The 26400-nt window shown below is 41.9% G+C and overlaps 1 protein-coding gene across 20 annotated transcripts in view; it reads left to right on the top strand.

Moving 5' to 3' along the window:
* The window catches only part of ttn.2 (titin, tandem duplicate 2), a 213788-nt gene that overhangs the window by 9242 nt on the left and 178146 nt on the right, over positions 1 to 26400 (top strand). For all 20 annotated transcript variants that reach the window (XM_071472682.1, XM_071472683.1, XM_071472679.1 and 17 more), the window contains 35 exons: positions 2496 to 2599; positions 2966 to 3169; positions 3879 to 4166; positions 4377 to 4459; positions 4776 to 4990; positions 5204 to 5279; positions 6036 to 6191; positions 9760 to 9819; positions 10811 to 11069; positions 11299 to 11365; positions 11476 to 11673; positions 12247 to 12389; positions 12536 to 12684; positions 12791 to 13018; positions 13437 to 13678; positions 14050 to 14282; positions 14371 to 14535; positions 14663 to 14831; positions 14946 to 16642; positions 16737 to 17018; positions 17115 to 17381; positions 17545 to 17817; positions 17928 to 18191; positions 18276 to 18536; positions 18759 to 19019; positions 19123 to 19386; positions 20046 to 20306; positions 20662 to 20922; positions 21182 to 21442; positions 22415 to 22559; positions 22654 to 22822; positions 23251 to 23482; positions 23795 to 24079; positions 24177 to 24302; positions 24464 to 24652. In XM_071472682.1, the coding sequence (XP_071328783.1) occupies positions 2509 to 2599; positions 2966 to 3169; positions 3879 to 4166; positions 4377 to 4459; positions 4776 to 4990; positions 5204 to 5279; positions 6036 to 6191; positions 9760 to 9819; positions 10811 to 11069; positions 11299 to 11365; positions 11476 to 11673; positions 12247 to 12389; positions 12536 to 12684; positions 12791 to 13018; positions 13437 to 13678; positions 14050 to 14282; positions 14371 to 14535; positions 14663 to 14831; positions 14946 to 16642; positions 16737 to 17018; positions 17115 to 17381; positions 17545 to 17817; positions 17928 to 18191; positions 18276 to 18536; positions 18759 to 19019; positions 19123 to 19386; positions 20046 to 20306; positions 20662 to 20922; positions 21182 to 21442; positions 22415 to 22559; positions 22654 to 22822; positions 23251 to 23482; positions 23795 to 24079; positions 24177 to 24302; positions 24464 to 24652 (8524 nt within the window). In that variant the 5' untranslated portion in view covers positions 2496 to 2508. The remainder of the gene's footprint in view (positions 1 to 2495; positions 2600 to 2965; positions 3170 to 3878; positions 4167 to 4376; positions 4460 to 4775; positions 4991 to 5203; positions 5280 to 6035; positions 6192 to 9759; positions 9820 to 10810; positions 11070 to 11298; positions 11366 to 11475; positions 11674 to 12246; positions 12390 to 12535; positions 12685 to 12790; positions 13019 to 13436; positions 13679 to 14049; positions 14283 to 14370; positions 14536 to 14662; positions 14832 to 14945; positions 16643 to 16736; positions 17019 to 17114; positions 17382 to 17544; positions 17818 to 17927; positions 18192 to 18275; positions 18537 to 18758; positions 19020 to 19122; positions 19387 to 20045; positions 20307 to 20661; positions 20923 to 21181; positions 21443 to 22414; positions 22560 to 22653; positions 22823 to 23250; positions 23483 to 23794; positions 24080 to 24176; positions 24303 to 24463; positions 24653 to 26400) is intronic.

Below are 26400 nucleotides of genomic sequence, written 5' to 3' on the forward strand. Positions count from 1 at the left end.
TCTCTGGTGGACGATATCTGTTTGTCATAATTAATGTGAGGAGAATGAAAATTAGGGTTGGAGAAAGAAATCTAAAATAATTTATATTAGATAGAATATATCTACTCATGTGAGTGTGAAATCTTTTGCTCTGTAAAGACTGAAATTTCTATTCCTCTGCCACATTCTGTCTGCAAGGATTTTAGTGAAGATGGGAAGGGTTAGATCTATAGTCAGATCTTTCAACGTACCACGGCTCAGTTCTAAAACCAAATCCTCATCCAGGTCAGAACATGCTGTTCAGGAGTGTTCATTAAATTGAAATAAACCATAGATACATTGAGGCCTCCAGTTTTTAATAAAATCTGATTGTTATGAGGTTGGAGTGTGAGAAACCTTTCAAAGAATAATGAAGAATTTCAGAAATCCACTAACTGGTAAAAGTTATTTTTAAACCACAAATGGAAGAAATTTACTTACAGTTTGTTACAACTTCTTAAATGTCCATGTTATTTATTTATTTTTAACTCCACCAGGGACGTTGTGTCTGTCTGTTTGTTCGTTTGTCAGCAGTATTTGACAAAAAGAACTGATTTGCATGAAATTTGGTAGAGGGATGAGGGAGGGGCCAGTGACACATCCATTAAATTCTGGTGCTGATCCAGTTTAAGAGGCTGATGTGGGATTTAAAAAAAAAATTTTTTTTAAGAAATCATTTTCCTTAATATTCGAGAAAGAGCATTTTTTGGGTATGTCAGGAAATATTTGGCAATCCTGCAATCTCACAGATGTGCAGGATTGTTTGACTTTAGGAGGACTACTGCCATTCTACTTTTCTGACATGCCGATAATAAACTGAATCTGAATCTCTTTTTTACTTTTGATTGGACAAAATGAGACATCTGCATTTTACAACTTTCTGACATTTCATCAACCAAACAATTACCGGTAATCAGTTAACTGAGAAAATAACCACAGCAACCTAACGAGTTTTCACACATGTGACTTCACCTTATTTTAACAAGGAAATTGTAGCAAATAAGAAACATGACAGATGAATTCAAAGAAAAAATGCATTTAAAGAAAGAAACCAAATGAAAAAAAACACACGCACCATGGACCTGCAACGTCCCTGGTTCGATCTGGTGGGGACCCCACACTTTCTGTCTGTCTCTACTCTCAACTATCAAACAGAGCGGAGTGAAGTATTGCTTAAGGACACTTCAGCGGAAGAAACCTGCTGCCATTTGATTGTATTTTATTGTGAAATTACGACACAAACAGTCACATTTAATTGTTTTACACAGATTCACTTAATCTTAACTAAACCTGATGGTTAATAAGCTCGTACATGAGCTTAGGCCAAATTCAGTTCTCAAAAAGAAATATGAACAGATCCAATCAGCTTTTCTCCTTCATTGAAAATGTGAACGTATTGTGTGTGCTTTTTTCAATCATAACATTCATGTTTTAATAAAATGTCACCAATTTTTGTTTCAATCATCAGTAAGATTACCTAAAACTAGACTGGGACTGAAACCTAAGACCAGTTCCCCCGGCATTAAACAGGTGTCTAATCTGCTGTGAGCTCTGCAGTGGATCGGTTGGTGGTATATCAGCCAGACCCCGCGGAGCCTTGACCACCTCCAGGGACAGAGCTCCTAAAAATAAACCCTGAGGGGGGTCAAACCCACGATCTGAGCTGCTGCTGCTGCTGCTGCTTTATCACATCCTGAGTCTTGCTGTCAGCAGGTCAAGTGTCAAAGAAAAAACATGAAGCACAGCAGGAAGTCAGATGTAGGTTTTAATATATTTCTTGACATTTTAAAACACTGTTATGTTTATTTTATACATATTTGAGACATGTAACTGCAATAGTGTCTTAGAGCTTCATGAAGGGAACGGGACCTGCTTGAGGTTCTGGAAGACATATCACCTCTCATCAGTAACAGAACTTATGATGACAATACAGTAAAACACAACAGGAATAACATAAAATATGTCTTCACTGGAGAGGTTAACACTTAAAAATGTTCTTAGATCTGTTCACAACTACAGTCTATGTCTTAACATCTTGTTAATTGTAGTCAACGAACATTACTTGGTTAAGGTAAGTTCTTCACGTTGTCCAAGCGTCAACCTGCCTCAGTCCTCATGTCTTTTCATGTGTTCCAGACTGAGTCCATGATGCTGAGATCAGGGCTCTGTGGGGGCCAGACCATCTGTTGCAGAGCTCCTTGTTCTTCTGGTCTCTGAAGATAGTTCTTAATGACTCTGGCTATATGTTTGGACTTGTTGTCTTGCTGCAGGACTAATCTGGACCAATCAGACGCCTCCTGATGGGTCTGATGATGGAGACAAATCTAAACATCTAAGACTTTTACACTGGACAGTCAGAGTGACTTCTATCTTCATGAGCAGATATTGATTTTGTGGATAGTGTGTAGAATAAGCAGTGTGACTGGTTGAAAATCTTTTGTTTTACTTGTCTCTGTTTGTCTTTGTTGTCTTTGCAGGGTGCCAACCAACATGTCAACACAGGCGCCAACATTCACACAGCCGCTGCAGAGCGTCGTGGCACTTGAGGGTAGTGCTGCGACGTTCGAGGCTCAAGTTAGTGGTAAGGAAACTTTCTCACTGAACTGACTATCTGTGGGGAATCTTCGATAAGCAGTGTAACTGTAAAAGAAGATTTCCTAAATAAAGTCGAGGGTGCTGCTGTTCCTTTGAGTCTTACCCTGTAAGATTTTGATTGCAGGATATTTTTGCTTAAAGTCTCATAAGGTACTGGATCTGCTAAAGCCTGCATTAACACACAAGCTAAATTCAGTGTGAAAGTATTTTTGATGAAGCTGCAGTTTCCCTCTGCTTCCAGTCTTTGTGCTAACCTAGTCTGGTCTGGACTGGACTGGATTGGAATGATAATCTCACCATCTCATCAGTCAGTAAGGGTGTCTGGATCCTCTGGTTCTTCTCTCCTCTGCAGGTTCTCCAGTTCCTGAGGTGAGCTGGTTCCGTGATGGCCAGGTTCTTTCCGCCGCCGCTCTGCCCGGCATTCAGATCTCGTTCAGCGACGGCCGCGCTGTTCTGAGGATCCCTGCTGTGACCGCCGCACACAGCGGAAGATTTTCTGTCAGAGCCACCAACGGCGCTGGACAAGCCACAAGCACCGCCGAACTCCTCGTTACAGGTGAGAGTACAGGTAGACTTAAACCCTGGGTACAGGTGAGACTTCTCACTGTGGATAACATTTATTCATGGATAGATTAGTGATCTAGCCTCCCAGGCACAGGCCCAGGGCCCCAAGGATTTGTGGCCTGGGGCCAGAACCTTTGTGAAAGAGACTGATCTCCTGACCCCAAAGAGACACCAAACAACCACAAAGCAATAGAGTTGGAGTCTATATTTATCTGCTGTGGCCTGTTACTTTATCCAGGGATAAAACCGATATAGATGCAGCTGTTGCAGCATAACTTTCCTTAAGAGGGACCTTGAGTTTATTAAGCGATTAACAACTTGAACCTGAACCAGTGAGGATCTTGTGTCCACATGTCAACTAGATGGTGATAAACCAGCTTGAATATGTGAAAGAGAGTTCATAGGTCAAAGTTCATCTCATGTATTCTTACATGTTCTATTTATGTCATTCACTTAGTTTTCCACCTGCATTTTCTGCTGTGTTCATGTTATTCTTATAAAGCTCAAATTTAAATGCAGAGACATCTAATTACACAGTGTTGTCTACATTTGCTGTTTTTGATTTGATTTGTTGCCTGACTGTAAACAGTTTTTCTTTTCAGGCCTCTCTTGAAAAAAATATCTTGATCCCAATGAGGAGAGTGCACATTAACCATATCCTCATTAAATCTGGACTAATGAGACACATTTTCTGTCTGCAGCGGAGACGGCGCCTCCTAACTTCCTTCAGAGACTGCAGAGCTCCACAGTGAGACAGGGCAGCCAGGTGAGGCTGGATGTCCGAGTCACAGGTATCCCTGCACCTGTGGTGAAGTTCTACAGAGAGGGAGCCGAGATCCAGAGCTCAGCTGACTTCAGGATCCTCCAGGAGGGTGACCTGTACAGTCTGCTGATTGCTGAGGCCTTCCCAGAGGATTCTGGGACATATTCTGTGACAGCTACCAACAGCAGTGGACGGGCCACTTCCACCGCAGAACTGCTGGTTCAGGGTGAGGACCTCAGACCAGCAAACTTAAGATCCAGTCATTATTTTTAAACATGAATTGAAACAACTATACATTAAGAGACATGATCAAAAGTTCTAAATAGACAATGAGCATTTGTATTTTAAAAATACACCTTCAGCAGCATCAGCGAACGATCTTAATGTAGTTGCCTACATTAAGATCAGCCTAAACCTCCATGTGTATCTGCTGCAGGTGAGGAAGCAGTGCCCACCAAGAAAACCAAGACTATTGTGTCCACATCCCAGATGGCAACTTCCCAGACCAGAGTGCAGAGGGTGAGACATCTACATATGTAAAATAAACTGTTCTCACAGTTTTCTGCAGATAACTGAGTAAAACCTGATTCAGGTTAACTACACAGGCCTGGAAAAGCTGGAAATGTTTGGACTTTTGTCATTTCATTCATAGCCTTGTTTCTCTGTTTTCTAATTATTGTGAAATTGTCATTTAGGATTTTTCCAAAATCCTCTGTGACGCTGTGTCATCTCACAGATTATAATATCTGCAGCTGACAACTCTCTGTGTAAATTGTAACCACAGTGTGGAGTCTCAAGAAAATATGTCCCTCAATAAGTAATTTCCTCCCCTCAGAAGGTGGAGGCGAGTTTCCAGGCCACCACAATGATGGAGATGCATGCAGAAGGAGGAATGATGACTCAGCATTTGGCTCACAAAACCCCCCCGCGGGTTCCCCCAAAGCCCACCTCCAAGTCCCCGCCCTCCTTTGTTTCCAAGGTGTCAGGAGGGCGCCAGCAGTCACCTTCACCTGTCAGACACGTGAAAGGACCGACACCCACACCTGTCAGGTACGACACAACCACCAAGCATAATGACAGAATCATCGCAGAATCACTGAAGCAACACGCAACACAAACCAGACATGATCAGAGTATTTCCTGCTTCATTGTGAAACATGTTTAGATTTTACAAATGGAAAATGTATAAACTCCCTGTAACCCCCTAACTTATATTGTGTGTTGTTTTGCTGTATTGTAATCTGCATCGTGTGTCGTCTGCAGACCTGTTTCTCCCTCCACCAGACTGTCCGTCTCCCCCATCAGACCAGTCAAGTCTCCTGTGATGACCAGGAAACAGGTGAGGACATGCACATATCAGATAAGACATATATACAGTCCATAGCACTGTAAGCATCCAACCTTTTCATTTATCTCTGGGCTTTTACTGGACTCCTAAACATTACAAGAGAGTTAAAGGAGAGGAAACTGCCAATAGTTTCATGCTTCCTAACGTAGTGCATGACTGTTAAAAATGGATCGATTGGGAGCGAAGGAGCGAAGGATGGAAGACTGCAGTTGATCAGAGTAAGAAATTGAAAGATGAGCAGAGGATATTTCTGGAAACATTTTTTGTTTGTCCTCAATGGATTCATCCCTTAGTGCTTAATATGCAACCAAACAGTTTCAAGTGAATTTAGAAGGCACACAACCCAAAACAACAGTTTCACGGTAAAAGTCTCCTGTTGATTGTGTCTTGCTCTCGAAATATTGCAAAAAGTTTTTATGCTTGTTGGCATGTTAAATTTGGTGTATTGATAAAAGCAAACTGTATCAGTGAAAGTATGTGACTTCTAAACAACAGATCTGACTGATCTTCCTCAAATTAAGACAAGGAGTGAACATAAGTGACACATTTCCATCATGTGTTTAATCTTTGCAGGTTTGACTGGATCTTTTAATTGTGTCGTCGTCTTCTGCAACGGTTCAATGGCACCTGAAACTGGAAAACTAGTGCCACCAGCTGTTTATCTGGATGAACCGACTCATAATCTCTGCGTAAGAGTGGATGGAAAAGTATGTTCATTTGCATTTTGTTTTGCGCTTCTTCTCACAGGTATCAGCTGCTGCAGAGGTGCTGCCACCCTGGAAGCAGGGAGACTACGTGGCTGAAGCTGGCTACACCAGTATGACCAGCATGACCAGTGTCAGCAGCGCCACCCAGGTGCATATGGAGAAGCACTGGGAGCAGCAGGTTACCGCTACCCGAGAGGTGAGGATGGAGGAGTTGAGCTATTTGTAGAAGCATGCAGCCTGATGAAAACATGAAGAATATGAAGCAGTTGAGTATGAATGTGAACGTGTGACTTCATGAATGTGTTTTGAGCTTTACTTGTGCCTGCAGGATGAAGGGAGAGAGTATTTGACTTGGATGAATTCACTTTCCCTTTAAATCTAAATTGTACAGCTGGAGCAGTGTTCAGTGAATGCATCATCAGCAGAATACATTTAGAGTAACTAAAGTAACGGTGAAGGTTGTGAGGTGAAATGTGCCTTGGCCGTGCTCTGTGGTGTGAACGTGTGTTCATTTGTCGATGTGCTGTGAATGCGTCAGGACAAGCATGTTTCCCAGGACGATAAGAGTGTGGCGGTGGCTACTGTGGTGGCAGCTGTGGATCAGGCTCGTAGCCGGGGGCCGTCTGAGGCCGGAGAGCAGGTAGACACCCCGCTGTCTGCTACCATCACTCCACCTGCTGCTTAAAATGTCACTTCATTTCTCTTTTTTCACTCTTTCTTCATTGTTCACTGGATGTTTTTGTCACTTCAGTCATTACTGAGCACATTTCTGCTCACCAGAGGATGAACCTTTGTCACTGTAACAACCCACTGACCGTCCCTCTCTTCAGGACAACTTTACATTTTAGCCCCACTCATGGAAATACTAAACCATTACATATTTAAATGTCATCAGATCATATTTACAGAATGTACAGAACTTGTCCCAGAAAACTGGAAATCAATATTTATATATTTAATGTAAGATTTTACAAAAAGTTTATTGTTTATTGTTGTTTATTGTTTCTTTTGGTTTTACTTCAATAGTATTTTCCAGACACGTCTACCCTACCCCCTGATGATGATTTTAAAATCAAACCTATAGCATATAGAAACTAAATGAAAACAGACCAAGAATCGAACCTTGTGGGACACCACGCTGTGTAAGAGCTGAAGAAGGGACAAAGCAGCTTCACTAAATACTTTGATTGATCATTTAACAGGTGTAAACATTAATAATACAAAATAAAAATGATAATTAATCTAATTTTCACAAAAAAATAGTTTCCTCTTGCCTGAGGTTTAAAATTAGTTATAAATAAACGCTGACATACATGAAGCATGGAGAGGAAAACATCAGCTGAGTGTGGAGTGATGATGAGGAGGCTGAACCTTCCTCACATTCACACATTAAACAAACCGAAATGTCAGATCTCCATCGTGTTCTTCACATGGTTTTCATCATCTGAGGCATGACTACATTCTTTTTATGACCTCATCTTCTTGGTGGTGGTGGTTTAATGGCAGCAACAGGAGAATCAGCTCCACTCCCGTTTATTTCCATCAACCAGTCGACTCATATTTACACAGCAGTAGAGGAGGAAAAAAGACTTCAGTCAGGGTTTACTTTTCTGGAAATTCAACTAAAATTTGCACCAAATTTTGATGGAAACTTGGTTTTATCAGCAATTAGCAATGGAGCTATTTGTTGACCTACAACCACAGCGAATGGAAATCTTGAGTTTGTTATTTTTATTTAGTTTGTTGCTTTTTAACACTTTCTGTCATCAGACTCTAGATTTGAAAAACTGTGTTAATATGAAAATTTTGGTGTGAATTTCTTCACTGTTATTGGAGCAGCTGTTGGAGTTGCCATCACTCAGCATCTCCTCTTGACCTTTTGTCCTCTGTACCTCCTCTTTTTAATGAAATCCCAAGTTTAAGTCCATCTTCTCTTTGCTTCACTCTGAACGAGAGTAAAGTGCATGTCTCACTCTAATGTTGCATGGTGCCCTCAATTCAGTAACGCTGATTGTTTCAGTCTGAATATTCTTCGACTTGTTTATCTATAATCTGTAAATTTGTTCTCTTCATCTTTGGGGCTTTTGGTCGAGTTTCTTCCTCCTGTCATGTTGCCATGGATGTCCTGAGATCTATGTGCTGCTTGTTGTGTCTCCAGGCTGAGGGAGGGAAAAAAGCTGGGGCGGTGGCCACAGTGTTGGCTGCCGTTGACCTCGCTCGTGTCCGCCAGCCTGTGCATGCAGAGGGTGGTCAAGCTGAAGAGGAGGAGGCTGTAGAGGTGTCGATGAAGCAGCAGGTAGCAGCGACAGCAGAGAAACAAATTGTTACAGCTTCAAAAGTGACTGCTGAACCACCAGCTGCTGTCGCCATGACCTCAGAACAGCACAGAGTCCAGGTCTCCCAGGTCGGGAGAGTTTACTCAATTCATATCAGCCATGATGTGATATCTGATAATAACAATAGAGTCTCAGCTTTCTTAACCGCTCATTAAATTCTGTTGGTTGCTCCAGATTCAGAGAACAACAGAAATCTCCTCCCATGTGGACACTGGTGTCACCCCATCCTCAGTACCACATTTCACAGTTTCTAAAGTTTCTGTTCCTAAACATGAATCTAGCCACGAGGTAAGGAGAGGACCAGCTGGCCCGCCGTCGTCATCCAAAAACCTCCATATCATCTTTAACACACACACACATCTTAACATACAGTCTCTACCTTTTTGTTATGTGGTGTGATTCACTCTGACTTGCTCCTCACAGTGTCACCCATCCTAAAATATATTTCATCATCTACCACAGCATCAATTGCAGACGCCGTACATTTCCCTGTTTTCCCTACAAATTTCTAGTTTTATCAACTTTAGGTTCAGTCTTTTGGGGGGGTTGAAGTTTCAGTCTCACCCACTGAGGGAAACCCACTGTTAATCAAATAATCATTTCAGTCACAGTGAATATTTTTGGGTTTTGACTGTTGGTCGTGAAACAAGCAATTTGAATGACTGAAAATTATAATAGAGACCTTACTCTTTTCTGACATTTTATAGACAAGATGATTAATTGATTAACTGAAAAAATAATCAGCAAATTAACTCCCACTTCTACTCAGAGTCACTCTTCACACTTGTTCCCACTAACTCGCCCCCCACTGATCGTCGGCTTTGGAGGCTGTGTTTTGTCTGTGACGGTGGCTAACGCTGTTTTCGTTGGCTCGGTCAGGTGTCCATCGCTGGCTCGGCCATCGCCACTCTGCACAAAGAGTTATCTTCCCCCACCTCTCCCAGAAAGATCATCAAGCCTGTCAAGTCTCCCAGTCCATCTCGCAGGGCGGTGGTGGAGGTGCGAGTGATGCCAGAACCCCTCCCCCCGCCATTTAAAGACGTCAGATATCAGAGTCAGGTTGAGTTACGGCAGGGTGGGGCTTACACAATGAGTGAAGAGGAGTTTGAGGATTGGGAGCCTCAGGTTGGTCCAACGCCCCTTTGCTGTTGTCCTACCTTCACTTCCCCCAATTTAACCCTGTGTGGACTGTCACCTGCGTTCCCCCTCTTCACCGCAGCCAATCACACGCTGCCCCTCACCTGCCTCATGAAGAGTCCTCTTATTCTTCTTCTTACTGTCTTCATCTGTTGATCCCTCCATTCTCTCTGCAGGGTTTTTATCTGTTCTAACTGGCTTCCACCCCTCCATCCTCACAGAACGCCTCAGCTGAGAAACACTGCTGTTTTATGTGTTCGATGATGTTTGACTCATGTTGTTTTTCTTCAGGAGGCGGCTGCAGTGCCCACAAGAGCCCAGGAGCCTGTTGTCCCTCCCACTCTTATCGCTGTAAGTACTTTTCCCTGTCTATTTCCTGTTTCCTTCCTTTAAAATGTAACTGCTGTAGTAGTCAATGTGGAGTCATCCACAGCTAGGTGTGCTGTGTGTGTTCTGAGCCTCTGTGGATGGTCACTTTGATCCTGACTGAACTATTCAACAAGTACTAGCTGGTTTTCTATAAAATTTTGTACAGACAGTCGTGTTTCCCAGAGGATGAATCCTACTGACTTTGGTGATCCTCTGACTTTTTCTCTGGCTCCATCATGAGTTTGATATTTGTGGGTTTCAGTAAAATATCTAAATAGCTACTGGATGGATTGTGATGAAATGTGGTTCAGATGTTCTTGGTCCCTTCAGGATGAACTGTAATAACTTTGATGATCATCTAACTTGTCTTTTAGCGCCATCATTAGGTCAACATTTTAAGTTGTCCAATACTTTGGTTTATGATCAAATACCTGCAGAATTAATGACGTTCCCATCAGCCTCAGCTGTACTTTGTGATTAGTGCTGTTAATAAATGTTAGCATGCACAGAACATCTATTTAATTTGGGGATAATGTTTTGATGGTGTTCATTTTTAGCTGCTTGTTGCCTTTCAGATTTTACCAATAAAATTTTGTAAGATTGTGCATAAAGGGCATATGATACGCTTGTAAAATATATTACTTTATATGACATAGTTAAAGCAGCTACACCTGGAGCAGCTTCAATAGTAAAATACTGCTGAAGCATTGATGACTCAGGATTAATGATCTGATAAAATAAACTTTTATTTATGATACTTTAACTTCACTGATAATACTTGAGTACCTTTACTCAAACTTCTGAATACTTATTACACCATTGTTAGTTGGGGTCCTTTGAACACACTAAACACAAAATACAACAAAACAAATCAAAACATGTTCTTTAGTCGTGACTTACCTCTGAAGAGTTTGAACAAACTGTCAGCATTAGTCTCTCCAGGTCTCTGAAGGTGTCACTGTTTTCTGCTCAGGGCCTGAAGAACCTGACAGTGACAGAAGGCGAGTCTGTGACCCTGGAGTGCCAGATCAGTGGTCACCCTGCTCCAGTCATCATGTGGTTCAGAGAGGACTACAAGATTGAGAGCTCCATTGATTTCCAGATCACCTACGAGAACAGATTCGCCAGGTTGGTGATCCGTGAAGCGTTCGCTGAAGACAGCGGACGCTTCACCTGCACCGCCACCAGCGAGGCAGGAACCGTCAGCACCTCCTGCTACCTGCTCGTCAAAGGTAATGATGGTAGCATAATGAACAAAGGCCTTTTGAGTTGTAGTAACTAAAGTGAAATGTATTTCAAAAAATACTGTTAAACAGTTAAATTTGACTCAACTTTAACTAATGACTCATATGTTTCTAATTTAGTTTTGGTCTTTTGGCAAAATGTTAATTAGTTTTAGGATAATTTTCTCATTAAAATAAATCTCAGGTTTTATAATTCAACTTTTACCCTCTTTTATAGTATCAGAAGAAATTGAGAGCAGAGAGGAGATGACTGTCACTGAAATTGGAATCACACAAGAGAAAACGTGAGTAAAGGTCATATTTGTATAACTACCCAACAGTCTTAATCAGCCACTGTACAGTTATGTAGGTTTCTACAGTTGTAGTATTTGATCGAGCTGTTGGTTCCCTTCAGTGTTGCTTTTGAGACAAAGGAACAGATGGTGGCAGAGGTGACTACAGGAGAGTCTGCTGCTCCCTTCTTCATCAAGAAACCGACCGTTCAGAAGCTGGTGGAGGGAGGAAGCGTAGTCTTCGAATGCCAGATTGGAGGAATCCCAAAACCTCACATCATCTGGAAGAAGAGTGGTGTGCCACTCACTACTGGATACAGGTTTAAATCTCCCAATAGTTTCTGTTCAGACCTGTCTGTTTGTTATTTTCATAGCCTGATTCCAACCCCTAAGTTTCCAGCTCAGGTTCAGGTTTGGCCTCGTGACCCAGAGATCTGGTATTTCTTTGTTAGTTGAGTTTCTGGTTAGTAAAACAACTTATTCAACAAAACTTAAGTTTGTGATGTTATGTAAGCGATAAAGTACATTTAACTACACCAAAAAACTAAATTCAATATTTTTTTTTTCCAAGAAAAACTGTGTTTATTACTCATGCAATTTCAGCTCAAGCTGCATCGATTTGATGGATTAATCAAGTTGAATATTAATAAAAAAACATTTTGATTATCAATTAATTGTTTGAATAATTTCATGAAGTAAAAAATGCCAGATGTTCCCTGGTTCCAGGTTATTTTTTAAATAACATCAGAGTGGCTTGACAGGATAAAGCAATTACTTCTGATTGGTGAGAGACAAATCAAATCGGTGAACAAGAGAGCAACGTCAAATTTCAGGTTTAGATCTCTTTGTTTATAGATCACAACTTTAACTATTATTTTGTTTTTTGGTATCAGATACAAAGTTGCCTACAAAAAGGAGACTGGAGAATGCAGACTGGAGATTTCCATGACTTTTGCTGATGATGCTGGAGAATACTCCATCTTTGTCAAGAATCCTCATGGGGAAGCCTCAGCCTCCGCCAGCCTGCTGGAGGAAGGTATTGGCATCCTTTTTGTGTCTCCATCCAGAGATTTTTATCATATCCGAATGCCTGACTTCAGAAGCCATTATCTGTTTCATAAATAAATCTGACATGCTTTGTTGGACCAGTGGCTCACAGTGTTTATGCATCTATTTTTACAGAGGAATACGAAGCCCATATGAAGCAGCATGACGTGACATATAAAACTGAAGTAACGACAACAGTGATTCAGGAGCCCTCTGTGGTCGTGAGTCAATACGAGCTGGAACAGAAGAGGGTGACAACCCCCATGAGCTTTGTCTCAGAAACGGTACATTCTTGCTAAAGATCCATAGTTCCATGATGACAAGATTTAAAAGAAGTCTCCGTAATCCCAGTTAATTTTTGATATTAAACATTAAAAAACTTTTTGGCAGGAATTCCTTATTTCAGCCTTTGAAGAAAGGATCATCCAGGAGATTGAACTCCGTATCATGAGGATTACCTACAGAGAGCTGGTGACAGAGGATGGAGAGCTGATGGTGACTGCAGCAGAAGAGGAGGCAGTACAGCCGGCCTTTGACACACCAGTCAAAAACTACAGGATCATGGATGGAATGGGTGTTACTTTCCACTGCAAGATGGGTGGAAAGCCGCTGCCAAAGGTACTAAGTTGAAAATGTTGCAGGAAAATATTATCTACATGTTAAAAGTCTAAAATTAGTAAACTAGTTTCATAATTTATTTTTGGCCTAGGGCTAACCCTAACCCTATTTTTGGTGCATTTACAAAATTTAATGTGACTATGATTCACCAAGTTGATAAAACAGCAAAAGACATACATTATATCATAGTAATTGAAGCTGAGTTGAGGCTTAGCTCTAACTAATTTTTGAGTCTTCAACCTTTAGTGAACAGTTGCCATAAGCAGTTGCAAAGCAGATGTCACTATAACTATGTGTTTAAAAAGTTTTTTTCAATGTTAAAGAGGATGCTTTGACTAACAAGATTCTTACAACTTCTGTAGTACCTTATACTGAGAAATTATGTTGGTGTGTAAAATTATTTTCTGTCATTTGCCAGATTGCTTGGTACAAAGATGGCCAGCGCATCAGGGCTGGTGGCCGTTACCAGATGGAGGTTCTTCAGGATGGACGAGCCAGCCTTCGTTTGCCTGTAGTGCAACCAGAGGATGAGGGCGTGTACACCGCTTTCGCCACCAACATGAAGGGAAATGCTGTCAGCTCTGGGAAGCTCTATGTGGAACCGTCCGGAGCTGTAACACCTCAGAGATACACACCACAGCCAGCAATGCAGAGGATCCGGTAAGATTTAATGTTTGCCAACAGCTGAGAATAGTTTAAACAAGTGAGAAATAGGAACCTTCACACCAACACTAGTACTACAAAAAGTTCTAATCGTTACTAAAATGACATTTTTATGTTCGCAATAGATAACATTACTATTTGTAAAATGAATGGGTGATAATGAGCCAGCTGTGTGTTCATAGCTTGTTTCTGCTGCTTCACCTCTCCTAAAAGGTTTAGACAGCTGAAAAGGACCCATTGACACTTGTGAGATGCTACTGGTCCCAGTAACACATGTCGCCTACAATGCAGACTCCTCTGTTACTGTATCAGATAGCACATTTTAAACTGAAAACACCTTGAAACTGATGACTCTGTGCCTTTCTCAGGTCCTCATCTCCTCGGTCTCTAAGCCGCTCACCTGGGCGTTCTTCCAGCCGTTCTCCTGCACGTTCTCCCGCCCGCAGGCTTGAAGAGACAGATGAGGCTCAACTGGAAAGACTTTACAAACCTGTGTTTGTCATGAAGCCTTCTTCAATAAAATGCTCTGAGGGGCAAACTGCCAGATTTGACTTGAAGGTTGTTGGCAGACCCATGCCCGACACATACTGGTTCCACAATGGTAAGACAAACAAATTTCAACATATTCCCAGAAATGCACCTTTATCTGTTGCCACTGTCAGTTGTAAAACCATTTATTCTTTGCCCAGGACAACAAGTGGTCAATGACTACACCCACAAGATAGTGATTAAAGAGGACGGTATTCAGTCTCTGATCATTGTCCCAGCCATGCCGCAAGACTCTGGAGAATGGACAGTTGTTGCTCAGAACAGAGCTGGACGGACCTCAGTTTCTGTAAATCTCACTGTTGATGGTAAGTCTGTATCACAGATTTATTAGACTGGTTCAGATTACTTGAAACTTTGTGCTTTATGCTTTGATATCTGAAGTATCTGTTCTTAAAACCTGTATTGTTCTTTGTCATATTTTACCATCTGCAGCTCGAGAAAGCGTAGCACGCCCTCAGTTTGTTGAAAAGTTGAGGAACATCACTGTAAAGCAGGGCACTCTGGTTGAACTGGCTGTCAAAGCCATTGGAAATCCCCTGCCTGATATTGTCTGGCTGAAAAATAGTGACATTATCACACCACAAAAGCACCCACATATCAGGTATGTATCTTAAATTTCAGCTCTGAATTATTTTCTGATCTTTTGAAACAGCTATGTAAAACTGTGGAGTAGTGAGTTATTATCAATATATTTGATTCATTTGATTGATTTCAGGATTGATGGTACTAAAGGAGAGGCCAAATTCCAGATCCCATCTGCTTCAGGCTCAGACAGTGCCTGGTACACAGCTACAGCCATTAACAAGGCTGGTAGAGACACCACTCGCTGCAGAGTCAATGTTGAAGTGGACTTTACTGCCCCTCAAGCTGAGAGAAAGCTCATTATTCCCAAAGGAACCTACAAGGCCAAGGAGATTGCAGCTCCAGAGTTGGAGCCCCTTCATATGCGATATGGTCAAGAGCAGTGGGAGGAGGGTGACCTTTACGACAAAGAGAAGCAACAGAAACCACTGTTCAAGAAGAAGCTGACCTCTATCAGAATGAAGCGTTTTGGTCCAGCTCATTTTGAGTGCAGACTGACCCCTATTGGTGACCCCACCATGGTAGTAGAGTGGCTGCATGATGGCAAACCCCTGGCAGCTGCTAACAGATTGCGTATGGTCAATGAATTTGGCTACTGCAGCCTTGACTATGAAGTTGCTTATGCTAGAGACAGTGGCGTTATCACCTGCAGAGCCACAAACAAGTTTGGAGTTGACCAGACCTCAGCCACCCTGATTGTCAAGGATGAGAAGGGTCTTGTTGAGGAAACACAGCTTCCTGAAGGCAGGAAGGGAGCACACAGAATTGATGAGATCGAGCGCATGGCTCAGGAGGGAGGACCTACAGGAGTCAGTACTGACGAGGAATCTGAAAAGACCAAACCTGAAATTGTCCTGCTTCCCGAGTCAGCCAGAGTGCTGGAAGGTGACATTGCACGATATCGCTGCAGAGTGACCGGTTATCCAGCACCTAAGGTTAACTGGTACCTAAATGGACAACTTATCCGTAAAAGCAAGAGATACAGACTTCGTTATGACGGTATTTACTATTTAGAGATTGTCGACATTAAGTCCTATGACGCAGGAGAGGTCAGGGTGGTTGCAGACAATCCCTTGGGCACAACTGAGCACACTGTCAAGCTGGAGATCCAACAGAAAGAGGACTTTAGATCTGTCCTCCGTCGTGCTCCTGAAGCAAAGGCTGCAGAAGCTGCACATGAGCCTGGCAGAGTTGGATTTGATGTTGTGAAGGTTGACCGACCTGCCGAGGCCACACAGGACAGGGAAGTTGTTAAGCTTCGTAAGACACACAGAATTGTTCACGAGAAGACCTCAGAGGAGTCAGAGGAGCTGAAGAGCAAGTTCAAGCGTAGGACAGAGGAAGGTTTCTATGAGTCCATCTCTGCTGTTGAGTTCAAGTCTCGTAAGAGGGATGACTCTTATGAGGATCTCCTGAAGAAGACTAAGGAGGAGCTGCTTCATCATATGAAAGAGAAAGAAGAGGCTGAGAGGAGGAAGATGGAGGAACAGGGCAAAGTAACCATCCCCACAATCAAACCAGAGAGAGTCCAGCTCTCCCCCAGCATGGAAGCACCCAAGATCCTGGAACGCATTGCTAGCAAAACTGTTGCTCCAATGGATGAGGTCCGTTTCCGACTCAGAGTCGTGGGCAGACCAGAACCTGAGTGCCAGTGGTTCAAGAATGGCATTCAGATGGAAAAGTCAGACCGTATTTACTGGTACTGGCCTGAGGACCATGTGTGTGAACTGGTGATCAGAGATGTCACAGTAGAGGATTCTGCTAGCATCATGGTTAAAGCCATGAATGTTGCTGGGGAATCCTCGAGCCATGCCTTCCTGCTTGTGCAAGGTATACCCACTTTATACCAGATTACTCTAGTAAACGTCTCATTGCCTTTGTCTAGATAAACTTCAAAGTTTCATGTCATATTTTTTCATTGCAGCCAAGACAGCAGTTAGCTTTACCCAAAACCTGGAGGATGCCAGTGCCAGTGAGAAGGACACAATGGTGACCTTTGAATGTGAAACTAATGAACCTTTCGTCAAGGTCAAGTGGCTCAAGAACAACATGGAGATCTTTTCCGGAGACAAATACAGAATGCACTCAGACAGAAAGGTCCACTTCCTGTCTGTGCTGATGATTGAAATGAGGGATGATGCCGAATACACATGTGTGCTTGTAGATGACGAGAGTGTCAGGACAAGCGCAAGGCTTCATGTAGAAGGTAATCTTTACACCGAGATTCTTCCTATCCGCTGTGTTTTATGGTCTTATTTGGGTGGACTGTAGATAATGGCTAATGATACTGTTTTGTATCCAGGCGCTGCCCTGGAGCTCATCAAACACTTGGAGAACATTGAGGTACCAGAGACCTATGCTGGAGAGTTTGAGGTTGAGCTCTCTCGTGAAGATGCTGAGGGCAGCTGGTTCTTTGGAGACAAGGAACTCTCTCCCAGCAGTAAATATGTCATGTCCTCCCGCCGCGGAAGACACACCCTGTCTGTCAAAGATGTCAGGAAAGAGGACCAGGGGAAATATACCTTTGTATGTGGAGATCTGAGGACCAGTGCCGCACTGAAGATGAAATGTGAGCAACTTTACTGAGTAACCTCAGATCTGGGACTCATAAATAACTTAAAGTTTTCAGAACAAAATATGGCAGTATGATAGTAGCTGTAGGTTGCATGTTGTATTTCAGTTATTGGTGAAGGTGATGTAATGTGATCATAATGAGGTTTCTCCACCTTTAGTGCGCCCAGTAACCCTGATGCAGCCCCTGACCGATCTCACAGTCTGTGAGGGTGATATCGCACAGTTGGAGGTTAGGTTCTCCCAGGAGAACGTTGAGGGAACCTGGATGAAGAATGGCCAGGCTATCTCCGCCTCGGACTGTGTCCACATTGTAATTGACAAACTGGTTCACAAGCTTCTGGTTGAAAATGTCAGCAGAGAAGATGCTGCTTCCTACTCTTTTGTGGTTCCTGCCCAAGACATTTCCACTTCAGGCAAACTCCATGTTCAAAGTAAGAGTCAAAATTAGTGTCAGAATTCTGGTTGTAGGGACACCCAACTGCAGCCATCATCAGAATACTTTGAACGTCTCTGATCATCATTTTATTGTATTTCCTCATAGCTATTGATATTGTGGTGCCACTGAAGGACGTGTCCTCCATTGAGGGCACCAAAGCTGTTCTTGAGGCCAAGATCTCCGCTCAGGACATCAGCTCAGTCAAATGGTACCACAACGAAAAACTGCTGATGCCCAGTGACCGAATCCAGATGGTGGCAAAGGGAGCCAAGCAACGTCTGGTCTTCACCAGGACCTACGCCTCAGATGGAGGACACTACAAACTGGTGGTCGGCAAGGTCGACACCAGCTGCAACCTGACTGTCGAAGGTAAGACAAATTTTATTTTCATGTCATACTGTTTTTAGGTTCCATTTCCAGTTTCATGTTCTAACCATGTTGCTGTTGTTACAGAGGTACACATTGTGAAGCACATGGAGGACAAAGTGTGCTCGGAGTCCCAGAACGTCACCTTTAATGTTGAAGTTTCTCACCCTGGTATTGACCCAGTCTGGACGTTCAGGAACCAGCAGCTCAAACGTGGACCCAAACATAAGATAGAGTCAAAGGGCAAGGCTCACTCTCTGACTGTCATTGACACCATGAAGGATGAGGAGGGCCAGTACATGTTCCACGCTGGTGAAAAGACGTCCAGTGCCAGGCTCACTGTTTCTGGTATGTCCAAACTCTTTAAAAGGTTATTTAGGTGTGTGCTCAGATGATGTTCAAATGAACTAACACCATCGCTGACTGTCAGAAACCACTGGAACCAGGTGGCTGATAAACATTTCCATTCATTTCAAAATCTAAAAGTTTGATATAGGCTTTGGGCCTGGGATAGAGCCGCTCTGTTGCCCATGAATCATAAAACAAACCGTTTCCTTGTCCTGCCACCAGGTGGAGCCATCACACGGCCCCTGCAGGATGTGACCGTGGTGGAGTCTCAGACAGCTGAGCTGGAGTGTGAAGTTGCCAATGCCGACACTGAAGGGAAGTGGCTTAAGGAGGGTCACCCTGTGGACTTCAATGAGAATGTGGTAAGTGAGGTGAAGGGAGCTGTCAGGCGCCTTGTCATTGTCATCACCAGACCTCAGGACGTCGGAGAGTACACCTACCAGGTGGCCAACTCCAAAACCACTGCTAACCTCAGAGTGGAGGGTAAGTGCCAGCATCTCACCATACATATTCAGCATCTATGTTATTATATGTTATCTGATTGAATTTTATTGTACACACTGAGTTCTTTGTTTTGATTTTGTAGCGGTGAAAATCAAGAAAACTCTCAGGAACCAGACTGTGACAGAAACCCAGGAGGCAGTGTTCACGCTCGAGCTCACCCACCTGGATGTGAAAGGATCCCAGTGGATCAAGAATGGAGTGGAGCTGCAGAACAGTGATAAATACGAGATCACCTCTGAAGGCATGGTCCACACCCTGAAGGTCAAGAACTGCAACACACAGGATGAGTCTGTTTATTCCTTCAAACTGGGAAAACTGTCCGCCAATGCCAGACTCAACGTAGAGAGTGAGTATCACTGATGAACTGTAAAATTAAAAAAACCTCTCTGCAGGTTCATTTTTTATATTTTTTTAATCAGTTTTGTATGCATTATTGTTTTAAAATGTCCTTGCCCACATGCATGGTATCTTTTTTAAGAACAAACTCAGCTGTTAGTCAGACTTATCTCTTTAGTAATTTGACAGATTGTAAAGTTAGCAGAACCTCTTAATACAAGAAGATGGTCCAGATGCTCTAGAAATGTACAAATATTTAGTCAAAATCACTTGAAATATTATTATAGAACAATGAAAGTTGTAAAAAATATTAACTATTTATTGACACATGTAAGGAGAAAACCATAGTGCATTCTATTTATACATTAAGTGATTTTGTAACAACTCATTTTGATAGCATTTTTATTGAAATCTTTCCCAAAAATATGAATTGTCTGCAGACATAAATGAGATAATGTGTGAAAGTCACATTATCACTTTTAACTGATTTCCTCAGATTGCCTCTACAGTATATTACTGACATACGACATGATCACAGGGAGTGGCCTAATTCTGCCCAATAATCTATAATTATTCAATATAATGATCATCCTGGAACTTGGATTTTTTACAGTTTAGCATTTTACTATTTTAACTTTTGATAACTTTATTGGCTACTTGTTCCTGCAGCGATCAAGATTGTGAAGAAGATAAAGGACATGACATCACTGTTGGACAGCACCGCCTCCTTTGAGATGAGCTTGTCACATGACAACATCCCCGTCAAGTGGATGTTTAAAGGTGTGGAGCTGAAGTCGAGCGAAAAGTGTAAGATTCTGTCAGAGAGGAAAGCTCACAAGCTGATCCTGCAAAACGTTGACAGCAGCAATGCAGGAGAGTACACCGCTGTGGTTGGACACCTGCAGTGCAGCGCCATGCTTACTGTGGAGGGTACGTGACACTTTAATATGAAATATTACATCTAAAGGTTACAATAAAACAGTAAATAAAAAAGAATAAATGGATTTCAATTTATTTTGTAATTTAGAAATGTTGTGCAATTACCAATTTTGTAAAATGTTTAAAATTACAAATTTCTAGGTGTGCACTTAAATCACACAAATTTATTAAATGGAATTTGTAATGTTTGGAAATTTCTCTAAATCTTATATATTTTTGTTTTGTCATTAAAATAGATATTTTCTAATTTGTACAATGTACATTTTTGTGAGAAGCTGTTATTACGCTCTAACTCTAATATTTCGTCTAACTGTTTTAATTTCTTAAATTGATTTGTTCCTTGCAGCTCTGCGAGTTACCAAACCCATGAAGAGTGTGGAGGTCCCAGAGACTCAGGTAGCCACATTTGAGTGTGAAGTCTCTCACTTCAATGTACCATCCACCTGGCTGAAGGATGGCGTGGAGATTGAAATGAGTGAGAAGTTCAGGATCGTGGTTCAAGGAAAACTCCACCAGCTGAAGATCATGAACACCAGCAGGGACGACTCTGCAGAGTACACCTTCATCTGCGGGAATGACAGAGTCTCCGCTACGCTCACCGTTAGCCGTAAGACCACGTTCAAATCATAACCAGTCAAGTCACATCAAAATACTGGCTCATAATGTGACACAAACACTGTTGAATTTTTCGCAGTAGTCCTAAAATCTTTCTGCATGTTTCCCCCCAAAACTTAAGGTTCTAAGATGCATATCATAATTTCAGAGCACATAAAAACGATTAATAAAGTGGAATTTGTAATTATAATAAGTTGCTTTCATTCTTAGTTTTCAGTTGTGTTTCACCCAACCTGTACTTCCCCCTGCAGCCATCCTGATCACCTCCATGCTGAAGGATCTGAATGCTCAGGAGAGAGACACCATCACCTTTGAGGTCACTGTCAACTACGAGGGCATCACCTACAAATGGCTGAAGAACGGTGTGGAGGTGAAGTCATCGGACAGATGTCAGGTCCGCAGCCGGCAGCTCACACACTCACTCACCATCCGAAATGTTCACTTTGGAGACGGAGGAGAGTACCAGTTTGTGGCTGGCTCTGCCGCCACCGCTGCTAACCTGTTTGTCGAAGGTAATGTCACGTTGTGTACGTTTACTGTTTTTTCTAAACTGGTAAATATTTTATCTGTCCTTCAGCATTGTCTGAAAAATAACTTAATATGCAACATATAAGAGAGTAGGCTCTATGAGGAGTATACTGGACATAAATGGCATTGCTTTTATTTGTACTTTTGATTGATTTACTCATTTTATTTCCTGCATACCAAAGTTCTAACACTCAAACAATGCATGCTGGGAAGTTAATATTATGATACTTCTTTAAAAACTCAACCTCTTAAGTCAACTTTGAGATGTACATTCATTTAACTTATTATTATAAATTGTGTTTAGAAGTTCTAAATTCTAAGACATTTATGTTGAATCAGCTTCATAAATAAAACTAAATATTTATATTAAAGACAAAAGATTAGTTGATTCCACAAAATTCCTGTATGATTTTTTGCATTGTACATTCATACAGTATGACTGCCTTACAGAGAGAGGCTTTTCTATTACTCTACCCCTTACTCATATGAATGAGGTGTAAAAAAATATTAGTATAATGTAATATACTGTATGTCAGTATTATACAATGCAGTTCAACAGCAGCCTTCAAATGATCGCCTATCTCTGAAAACAGTTTCAACACAGACTTCATGAATGAGCATGATGATGAATGAATCAGACTGTGTTAGCTTTAGCTGGGTGGGCCTGATAAAGTGGACCCTGAGAGTGCGCGTCCACAGAGAAACAGGAAAGCTCAAAGTGATACTCAGAGTCTTGATTCATCACCTTAGAGTTAAACAGCAGAAGACTGAACATAGAAAAACACTGGGGGTCTCTTCTTTGCTTCTGTGGATTATTATATTTGATTAAATTGAGCCATATTTGTTTTGTGTGATGGACAAATGACAAATGTCCATAACACTGCTAACAATACTATATGGTACTAATATCTTAGTATCAGTTGTCAAATTTATATAATTCTTTTTGTTGCTTTCAGCTCGAGTGATTGAATTCACCAAGAAAATCAAGGACATAAAGATCACAGAGAAGAAGAAGGCAATTTTTGAATGTGAAGTTTCAGAGCCAAATATCCAGGTGATGTGGATGAAGGACGGCCAGGAGCTGGATATGTCTGAGGAGCGGTATGTCAGTCTTCATGAACATGTACTCAAATTTTTTAACACTTGAATGAGCGGAAGCATTTTAAGAGGTTAAATATGACTGTTGTGTTCACAGGTACACTGTGACAACAGAAAAGTACGTTCACCGTCTGATGATCCAGACAGTTCGCATGTCCGATACTGGAGAGTACTCTGTGGTGGCTGGATCAAGCGTCTCCAAAGCACAGCTGAATGTGGAGGGTCGTGACATCCGGATCTCTGAACCTGCCGAGCGGGAAATCACGGTGAGATGGACGTCAGCTTTAACCAAAATAATCAATGTGCAGGTTTTAAAGTTGATTCACATATGAACTGACTATAAAAATGACAATAGAAAGGAAAATTTAAAGCCAGTGTTTTTAAAAATCCAAATCAGTTGTAAAATTTTGAGATAACACTTCTGTCTTGATATGTGGCAGTAAGCATTTAAGCTGTTTAACTGAAACCTTTTCATTTCCATGAAGACCATTAATTGTACTTAACCTTTTCAGTCCCAGGTCAAAAAATAGGATTTTACAAAATGTTGAACTATTTCTTTAAATGACAATAAATAACTATTCCTCTAAATAACTGAACACATTCATGGGTAAATTTCATATGATTCATGAGATTTATGTTGCATGGAATATGAAGAAGAGACCAGAAATCTAACTCCTGCCTTCCTCTCTCTCAGGTTTTGGAGAAACACAGAGCGACCTTTGAGTTTGAGGTGAACGAGGACGATGTGGAGGGTCGCTGGCTGAAGAATGGGGTGGAAATCCAGTTCTCAGCAGAGGAGAGGTTCAACTATGTGACCATCAGGAAGATGCACCGCCTCACAATCTCTGAGACCTACAGGAGTGATGCCGGGGAGTACACCTTCATCGCTGGCAAAAACAGGAGCACTATGCACCTTCGAGTCAACAGTAAGTCCAGCAGGAAGGTGAATGATGGAAATAATGTGACAGAATAAAATCAAAGGGATCATATTTTAAGTCCAACTGCATAAACATCCGCTCTGTAAGTTTACTTTGAGACAAAATCAGAGGCCAAAGGGAGACTTTGCATTTTTTGGTTTCATGATGCCACCCCTAGTGTTATGAAACTATAATCTAAACTAAAGAAAAACATCATCAAGTGACCCAAAAAAACATCCTTTCAGCTTCTGATGAAAACTTGTAGAATTTGATAACAGTTATCTTCTGTCTCGACTCACCACGTCTTTTATTCTCATTTAGTCCCAGAGCCTCCTCAGATCCTCCGCCACATGGAGCCCCAGTCGGTGGAGGCCGGTAAACCAGCTCGCTTCTCAGTGCAGGTGAGCGGCGTTCCTCAGCCTCAGGTCTTCTGGTACAAAGACTCCCAGGCTCTTTCACCGGGCTTCAAGTGCAAGTTCCTCCACGACGGCAACGAGCACACACTGCTGCTGATCGAAGTCTTCCCTGAGGACGCCGCCGTCTACAACTGCGAGGCCAAGAATGAATACGGCACCGCCACAAGCACCGCATCGCTCAATGTGGAAGGTACAACAAGATGTTACAACTGTGAAACAAACATGAATAGGGACATATCTCAGACAGGACATGTATAGACGCAGGTTTGTGTGTATGTGTGTTGTAGTCTCAGAGGTGGTTTCTCCAGACTCGGCTGCTCCTGTTGCTCCTCCGGTCATCATCCTGCCTATTGCCAGCACCTCGGCCCACGAGGGAGAGCCAGCTCGCTTCCAATGCAGAGTCCGTGGAGATGGTAAGAAATTTAAAGTCTTAACTGTAATAATAAATATTATGATATTTTGTTGGGATATATCATTATTATAAATGCTGGTGTAATAAAACGTTAAAGATGAAGGCTGCATACATTTCCATCCGACACCATCCTGCAACCGCAAACCTTTTATATCCATCTAGATGTGAAGATCAGCTGGTTCCACAAGGAGAAGGAGATCAAGCAGTCAGACTTCTTCAGGATGTCTCAGTTTGATGACAGCTGTCAGCTGGAGATCTCCAAGGTTTACCCGGAGGACGAAGGCGAGTACACCTGCATAGCCACAAACAACGCTGGGACTGCCTCCTGCTCTGCCACTCTCACACTTGATGGTAAGTTTGTTACCTGATAAAATAAAGAATGCATAGGAAAATAAAGAATGCACAGGAAAATAACAGAAGCAGCCGTTATCATCTTAACATGCTAAGTCTTCTCTCTAGATATTACCTGGAGAAAACAAATATTTTTTTGCATATATTTGTTTTACATATATTTTGTTTTTGCATTTATTTAGTTTTTTAATCCTGTTATGCTGAGATGAGGATCTAACGATCTAAACCTGAACAGATGGGTGAGCAACTGAATAGAAAAACCTGAAAAACATGAGTGTAGATATGATTGCAGCTTCCATAAAGTTCAAGGTAGACTGAATACCTTTAGACTCTTTAGACTCTCATCAAAATGACAAATGACACAATATCTTTATGTTGTTAAGACTCATATTTGAACCCTGGGTTTTGCCAACTTTAAATTATCAATAGTTACATCGTATTCAGTGTCATTAATTTGCAAAATAAGCAACTTTAAGATTCTAATATGAAGTAATATCAAGAAAAAGATATTTGCAAACTCAAAATACCCAACAGCCACAGACAGATTATCAGTCAACACACCCCTGAATTCAGGTTGAATCTCTTTATGGTGGTTTTGTGTCTCCTTGTGGTTTCCTAGTGGGTACAGTCTCTGAGTAGCAGAATTAGTAAAAACAATCTTTCCATCAAACGCAGACTGGTTTTTCAAACTGAAAATCTACCAAACTTTGCGACTGGGATGAATGTAAATCTAATAAACCACATGAAGTCAACAAACATGCTTCTTTTCAGGGCAAATACAAACAGTGGACAGTCCTGCTGAGACTCAGTGGCATATCTCCTCCAACCTCACCAGTACAAACAAACCATCCATTGGTCAAAAGCCTGTTTTCATCCAGCCAATCACAAGCTGCATGGTCCCACATGGGGAGGTGGCCCGCTTCCATGCATTTGTGTCGGGCATGCCGAAGCCAGAGATAAGCTGGTTCCATAACCGGCAGCCAGTTCAGCCCACTAAGAATGTGGTGTTTCATTTTGATGAGGTGACGAACACTGCCACGCTCATCATAGTCGATGCTTTCTCTGAGCATGCGGGGCAGTACACCTGCAGGGCAGCCAATAACGCTGGAGAGACTACATGTTCAGCCACCCTCACCATTACCAAAGAAGAAGAAGAAGGTAACTTCTGGATCCGTCGGCTGTGGCCAGATTCCCTCTGACATCACCCATTTCTTTTCCTGCAAGATTAATTCACCCTCCTCAAACACCTTTACTGTCTCTATACAAAACACAAAGGGATGTCCCAAACCAATCCACAAAATCACTTTTAGATTTTTAAACCCACGAAAAAATATGAGCAATATTGTTTTATTTTTTGTAAACAATTAATATGAATATAGAATCAAAAAAAAAATAAAAATTGTTGACGGAAGTTGAATAGAATGGTGGATGGAGGGCATTGTTCTTTATGTCACTAATTCTGTTTAGCTTGACTGGTGGTGTAGCAGCCAACATTGCAACAGATCGTCCTCCCATCGCTCAGTAGTAGAACCCCAAGGGACGATCACATCATTAATTTTCTGAAAATCTCTAAGAACAAAAAAAGAGAACGAGAGACCTGTAGCATTCCGCTAACTCTCACAAATGCACGTGAAGAGAAAGTAATTTATGGAAGCTGTACCCTTAATTCACATAAGGTGTCATGGGACCAGGAATAAAATGGCGAGCATCTGTCACCACTAGAGCCTGATCAGTATTAATTTCTAAGC

This window comes from Trachinotus anak, unplaced genomic scaffold, assembly GCF_046630095.1.
Source record: "Trachinotus anak isolate AG129_WGS33_773 ecotype Australia unplaced genomic scaffold, CSIRO_AGI_Tana_v1 ptg000039l, whole genome shotgun sequence".
NCBI lineage: Eukaryota > Metazoa > Chordata > Actinopteri > Carangiformes > Carangidae > Trachinotus > Trachinotus anak.